Below are 7,679 nucleotides of genomic sequence, written 5' to 3' on the forward strand. Positions count from 1 at the left end.
TGATAATTCAGGAGAGTAGACAAAACACTATCACCCGCAAACACCACAGAACTTAGGGTGGGAGGAATTACCAGCACTGAGAGCTTAAAAGAGACTGTCTTGACTGTTGAATGGCAATGATTTTTTCGAACAAAGAAATTCCTCATCTCTCCTTTTCCACACAGAAAATCTAACTTTCTATCATCTGTTTGTGCCTTACCATCACCCCGTGCTAACTCCTGAAGACATAAATAGAATCAGATCTTCCTATGTAGTAATAGAATATCAAAAATGTAGCAAAAATGATGGCTGTTGAAACTTCCCATCACACAAAGTAGACTATCACATTCTTTCTTTGTGAATGCTCAATCCCTGGCAGTGTTCAAAGCCAGGTTGGACAGAGCCTTGGCGACATGGTTTAGTGTGTGGTGTCCCTGCTCATGGCAGTGGGGTTGGAACTAGATGATCTTAAGGTTCTTTCCAACCCAAACCAGTGATTCTGTGCTATTACAACAAACTTCGTTTTTCATCAAAAGGTGATAATTACAAGAAAAAAAGGCATCAGGCTTGTACTGTTTATATATGTTTTTAAGCTAACATTGAAGTTGAATATACTTACTATCTTTACATTTGAATAGGACATACAATAGTTAACATGTAATCCCTCACAAATTAAGATTGATGTTAGCAGAGGAAAGCAAGGTAGTGTATGTGATTCAAAGATCTGTTGGATCTCACCTTGCATAGTGATACCATTTGTGCTTTCTTCACTGGACAAGCACTGTGCTTGGGATCAGCTTTTCAGACTTCAACAGAGGTTGCATTTATTTGTCCTTTTAAAACCACAGGATTGGAATTGAAAGAAATTAATGGAATAAGTAGATCTTAAACTTCTATTTACTTCAAAACTTCAGTGATACTTTTCTGGTTTGGGGAAGTACTCATTTCCTGGTACTCCTGCTAGTGCCGTTTACTGGTACTTGACATCTGTGACTTACAGAACTGTGAAAGATACACAGTGGTCGTTTTTAACCACTGATCTGTTGACACAGTTGGCTTAATTTAAATAAGCATTAATAAATGACACAAGTCACTGGCATACTGAAGATAATGAATGCAGTTAGAGGCCCAAGGGTCAAAAGCCAAACGCCATATTACTTTTACTCAGAAGGGAACTACTGTGTGGGTTAGGTGTGAATAAATGATGTAACCCATTTTCTGTCTAATATTGCTAAATCACGTTCAACTTCCTTAAAAAACAAAGCTTGCAGAAAGTTTATGCTGCTGAGTCCTTAATCCATTTCCAATCTGTTGGACACAGTATTGTGCTAATTAAATCATCACAGATTCATGAACTAAATGCAAACTTCTCCAGCAAATGTACTTAAGCCGATGTCCAGCAGTTAAAACAAAAAAAAATAAATATAAAATTTCACCTTCTTCCTGGCCTACAAGCAATTATACCTGCTTAACTGAAAAAGCAGGTGGGTGGACAAGGCATATATCATAGGTTTTATCTATAGCACAAACACTAGGAGTAACAAAAACTGATGAAGTACTATAATCCACAAACTTGGGTGGAATTTCAGTGTCTTGTAAGGGCTTTGAGATAATGAACATCGTCCTGAAAAGGAGTACTTTTTTCTACTAATAATATGGTTGTCCTACCCCATCTGTATCTTGCTGTTCTCTGAGTGGCAAAGAGTTGGCTGTGGGAAAAAGTAGACATAAAGAAAATGACATAAAGAAAATGACATAAAGAAAATGACATAAAGAAAACGAACATGAATGTGAAGAGGAAAGAGGTGATTTCTTCTGCATGTTAAATAAAGTTTACCAGCTGCTTCATTCAATATTGCATGCAAGCTAACAGGACATTTTCCATTTCTGGAAATGGAAAATAAGGTAATGGTTAATATTATTTGTTTATTTGGCAGTAATGAAAAATCTCAGGGAAAAGTACCTTTCTTAAATAGGTATTTTAATCATAATAGAGAAAGGAATGAAATAAAATTGTGGTTTTATTTTAATAGGCAGTGTATTGCTTTAACTCTATAATTGAATTCCATACCTAATTATAATCCAGAAACAGAAAATGGTATTAAATTGATCTCTGCATGTAGTACAATTCAAGCTTATATGGAATCAAATACAACACACATGGAGGTTTGGGTCATGTTACTGCTGTTATTGCGGTATCTTATATTAGTGCTGGGGTTTGTTCTAGTTATTTTTAAGAATAATTTCAGAGCTCTCTGTCTATCAGCAAAATTCATTCTTTTTTGTCTTTGTAGACGTTGATGAATGCCAGGCTATTCCTGGAGTCTGCCAAGGAGGAAACTGCATTAATACAGTAGGTTCGTATGAGTGCAAGTGTCCTGCTGGTCACAAGCAGAATGACGCAACTCAGAAGTGTGAAGGTAAGTGATGTTGTTAAAGAATATACCTAAAAAGTGGTTAAGTAAAGCATTAGAATGGAATGGAACTTAATGGAATAAAAGGTTCTGAATAGTTGCAGAGTCTGTTTCTACTTTGCTGCTCATATTTTGCATTAGATGTTTTATTTTTTGTCTGACTTATGTGGATAAAGACAGTGTTTATCCTGTTTCAAAATTTAGTACTATTGATAAAGAGCGCATCTGCTAACAGCATAAAACTGCAAGTGAGTTACTAGGATTTTGTTTGTTTTCTCAAAAATATCCAAAATACTCCAGTACGGATATAGGTATTTTCAACCTACTGACAAGAGCATGACAAGCAGCTGTAACAGTTTTAGCAATGGGTGTAAGAAATTACTGCTCTGTACACTTAGTGTTGAAGAGCCTGGGTAAGGAAAGAAACTTAGGAAATGTCCTCCTTTTTTAGGTAAAAAATCATGTTTAATAGCATAGACCATGTTTAATAAGCATAGTTTAATAAACATAGACCATGTTTATTTGGTAAACATGTTGATACAATTAAGAGCAGCAATTCTGTATAAAGTAAAGTGGTAGAAAAATGGTGAGTTTTTGTGGGTTTGATGAAGACTTCACTGATTTGAATGAAATTGCCGTGCCTTCAAAAGAAATCAGAACTCTCAAACTTCATCCCAACAAGTAGGTACCTTCACATTCAAGTTGAACAGATAGGAGGACTGCTTGTTCCAGTCTTTGGCTTATGATTAGGCAGCAATTTAAGTATGTTACCAAATTACATTAACTCAGTATTCAGTTACAAACAAATACATGATTTGTTGCCAGTTTTGGGAGCTGTCTCAGAGATTTCCTTAGTTTCGTTTACAATACAGAATTCACAGAAAAATTTAGTAATACAATCAGTTTGAAAATCACACTTTTAAGTGAAAATGTTGCATTTTCACTTGGTTTCATTGCAAGTAATACTGAAGAGTAGGTAAAAACAATATCCAAAGCTATTTTATTCTGGTCCTGACCTCCACCTTCTTCTGGGTTTTTGTTTTGTCTTTTTTTTTTTTATGTTGACTAGTTTCAATTTCTGCTCAATACACAATGATGCTCCTGTCAGGAGTTTTTCTAGAGGAAACCTGACTGTTTCTTGTTGAAACCTTCATAGAGACAGTTTACAAGAAATAGACCTGCAACCATAAAAATAGAGCTTTTTTTACCGTGCTTTAGTAGAAATAGAAGCAATTGTGTATGTGTCTGTGCATGTGTGCATGTTTATCTACCTAACTGTATACAAGAGCATGCTGACAGGGCTCTGCAGGGAACAGTGATGTTCACAGGAAACTAAGATCCATTTGAACCATTTTAGCAGGGAACATCAGGAGCCTTGCAGAGATGCTTTTTTCTTCTCTCCCTCTATGTGGAAACAAGCCCAAAGGAAGAATCATCCCTTTCCATTCATTGCTAATAGCAAAAAAGCCAGCTGCTGTTGTAGTTGCCTATTGCTTGATCACGGATGGGGTCTGTAATCTGTCCATACCAGTGCTCATGCTTTACTGCTGTTAGCCCTGAAGAGCAACCTGTGAAGGAGACCTGATACCTCCTCTCAGGCAAGGATGCAGTTAAAATACATCAAATAGATGTTTTCAGAGAGATCCAAAAAATGCCAGTCATATGATGTATGTTATGTTTCTGCCTGGCATCTGAACTCCAGCTTTGACACCTAAAGGAGAACTTACTTGTGCTACATTTCCTTCCTTCTGAAAAAGTTAATTCAGTTTTAACATATATTTGCTTAAAAATCTGTGATGCTTATGGGACTGTGTATAATAAAAGTGAAATAGCATCTGCAGTCTGAAATATGTGCTGTTATTTCATAGTTCAGTAATCAATGGATTTTCATTTCCTGCTTTGTTGGCAGCTTAGTGAAGAACAGGTCACATGTTCTGGCTTTATTTCTTCTAAGCCCCTGCCATTTCTGTCTGTGGCAGAATTTAGATACTAATTAGTCCCTGGTCACAGCTTCCCCACTAGCTTCCCTGGTCATGTACTTCCCCACAGGGAATTATGCAAATAACAACCCACAAACCCACAGGGCTCAGTTCGTACTGTTTTTTTCTGTGGGGAAAAACAACCCCAAACCCAAACAAAAACAAAATGATGAAACTGTTTCTTTTCCATTTCCCCAATCTTCACAGCCAAGGTGGTAATGTCAAAATTATACCAGTGTGTACCAGTGGATTACATTATTCCAAGAATGGAACAAGAATGAAAGCCAAGCCATTGTTTTAATCTGGCTCTTTATACATACATATAATATATATATACACACACGTATATATGTACATATATAAAGGCTTTGAGAATTCATTATGTCTGAGTGTCAGATTTACAGGATAAAACTATAGCCAGTACTTTAAACAATTAAGCTTTCAGTTAGTGGGATTGATCATTTGGGTGAAGTTACATCATTTATATATATGGATTAGTCCATTGAGAAGGAAAGCTTTAATGCAGTTTTTAGTTTAAAACATGATATAGAAATAATATAGTATGGAGTAGTCTGTTCACTCGTTTCCTTTCTTTAAGTATGGAAAGCTAGATCAAGTATTACTTGCTGGCTACAAAGGACTAAATGCAAGCTGGAGTCAGTAACCAGGCAAGGGTCCAGTGTTCAGAGGCAGAGATTGGAATCTTACACTAACTATTCAGACCTTCTTTATTTAACAGCAAGACTTCTACTTAATAAGGAGGGATTTGAGATCCCCTGCTATATCCTTTGCCTTTAAACATCCAGATGTATTTTGTGGCTTGGGATTTTTTTCTCCTGTGGTTCCTTCTGGAAATCGAAGCTTATTGTTAGAATAAGTAGGAATGTTCATGTTGTACTTTCTGTGCCATAATGGATTTTGCTAGAACTATGCTAAGCAGTAAATACTGCTTTGCTGGGTTTTTTGCTTTCATTCTATTCCTGTATTTATTTAAAAAGAACCCAACCAGGTGCCAAAAAAGCATACATTAGGTTTATTGGATTTCTTTTGAGCATCCAATTACAGTTTACTGACACTGACCTTTCAGAAGTTAATGGCAATGGAGTATCAGTGAAGAGGATTTAAAGGATCCAGAGCACTCGTGTGATGTCTTAAATGAACAAAAGAAATCCCCATACCCTTCTCTTTTTTAGCATAAAATACAAATACAATATATTAAGTTTTCATTGTATTTTTAGGAATGAAATTCTGTTAATTTTTAGGAAATAAGCTTTCAGAATTAATGAACTTACCTCTATTTTGTTTGGAGGTGGATTATAGATAGATAAACTGAAAGGAGAAATAAGCTTTCAGTTGCTTTTACTGGTTTACATGAGGTTGACTACTACTTAGTAGCTATTCAAGAATCAGATAAATGTGTTCCAGTTACTCTTCTCAAATTGAAAATACGTCATACTCCTTGACTAAATGTAGTTAATTATGACACCCTTTAAAGTCAAAGGTACTCTAGAAGGTACAATACCTCTGATGGTCTTCCAAAATGTTGCTGTACCATTGACATCAAAGGACTATGACTGTATGACAAAGGCTAGTTTGTTGGGGTTTTTTTTGAAAGAACCTTTTAACAGAAGCCATTCTATTTCTGGGTTTCGTGCTTTAATGTGTAATTTCATTATATTCTGTGTTACTTAGATTTGATATTTCCAGGTGTTACTGTGGACTAAAACTATTTTCAAGGAGCCTATTTTCAGAACTCAGTGGTTGAGAGCACATTTTCTGGGACTTTGAATTCAGTTTTTATAAATTCCTGCTTACTGTAGCAGTAAAAGTCATGAATTCTGGATGACAGATAGTCAGGCTAGGGCTTTTTTTGACAGAAGCTCACCTATTAATACTCACACCTGCAAAGTTTATGCCACACATTGGTTCTTAGATTGAGACTGGCTTTCTCATGTCATGTGCCACCAGTATTTTTCACCTTTAAAACAGCATCTCCTGTTACTATCTTTGAACCATTTTCCCCAAGACCAATTATTCATGTATTTTGGAGGAGGGGAAGAGAGCCCCCAATCAGCCATCCTAAAAATAGCTCTTCCTGAGGTAAAGTCTCAGAATTTTCAGTCATGAGTAACGGAGATTTTGTTGAAAGAATTGCACGTGCAAGAACCAGGCAGGAGGAAGGAAAGACAGAGATTTAGCTCAAAAACTAGTGAAACAAAAAATCCATTGATGTGGTACTGTTCCGATAAGTAAGAAAACTCTTCTTCCATAGAGGTTCTCCAAGTTAATTGGTTAAAAAAGAGGCTTTTCTCTCTGCCTGGTGATGACTGGAGTCTTCTTTCCACTCTGGTCATTGGCCAGATTTCAGGAAGGTACTTCTTCCCTTCCCAGCTCCCTGTCATTCTTGGACTAGAGCCCTAGACAGTGTTAAACTCCTGTACATGTAGCCAGGTGAGAAGGATGGTCTATGTCTTGCAGCTTTGCAGAAGTGGCTAACTGCTTCCTTCTTCCATCTTGCCAATCCTACAAACTCCACCTACACATTACCTGATTTAGGAAAAATGACACTTTGTTTTCTACATCTTTGAGCAGATGTCTGAAATGTGGGGAGTAGTTGTCATAATTTTGTAACTATTTTAATGTAAATTTAGAATTTCTGCGTCCTATAAATTGCATAAATAACCTTATAAAAAGACAAAATTTTCACTTCCTCTGTTTCTGTTACATAGTGTAAAACAAAGTCCACAGGATGCTTATATGTATGGAATAGTTAGGAATTCTGAAGACATGTTACCTGTAAGATAAAATTGTCTTTTCTGTAGTGATACTATTAAGTGACATGCCAGTGGAAAAGGGACTGTTTTATTCATACCTTCATTTTACAGAGAATAGTTTTCATACTCTTAGTAGTGTTGTAGTAAAACTTAATTTTCCTTTCAGTAAAAGGTGCTCTCTGTAGGTTCATATCTAAAGGGAGTTCTTCATATGTGGACCTTCCCACAGCAGGGAGTTACCTTTTTAATGTAGTCCCTATGTGCACCAGATTTTTTGACACTCTTCATTTTCTTTGAGTGTATGGAGAATGTAAGAAAGAGAGGGAGCAAAGTCTTCATCACATAAAAGCCTCCTGAGAACTTTTTATCAATTAGTCATTCATTTCAAGAGAATTTCTAGAGTGGCAAGTCCAAGGATATGATAAGTCTGTGGAAAAGTGCAAGGAATGGTCTGTGAGGTCCCAAGATTTTCTTAAAAGGAATGTGAAGACCTTCACAGTGTCATCACAAGATAATTTCTGTCATACACTCTT

General features: G+C 36.3%; 1 protein-coding gene across 1 annotated transcript in view; it reads left to right on the forward strand.

The window, feature by feature from the left end:
• Positions 1-2,273: 2,273 nt before the first annotated feature.
• The window catches only part of LOC104413817 (fibrillin-2-like), a gene marked incomplete at both ends in the record, with an annotated part of 42,511 nt that continues 37,105 nt past the window's right edge, over positions 2,274-7,679 (forward strand). Inside the window, one exon of the mRNA XM_010024920.1 lies at positions 2,274-2,399. Coding sequence (XP_010023222.1) covers positions 2,274-2,399 — 126 coding nt within the window. The remainder of the gene's footprint in view (positions 2,400-7,679) is intronic.

Source organism: Nestor notabilis, unplaced genomic scaffold (assembly GCF_000696875.1).
Source record: "Nestor notabilis isolate BGI_N333 unplaced genomic scaffold, ASM69687v1 scaffold14002, whole genome shotgun sequence".
NCBI lineage: Eukaryota > Metazoa > Chordata > Aves > Psittaciformes > Psittacidae > Nestor > Nestor notabilis.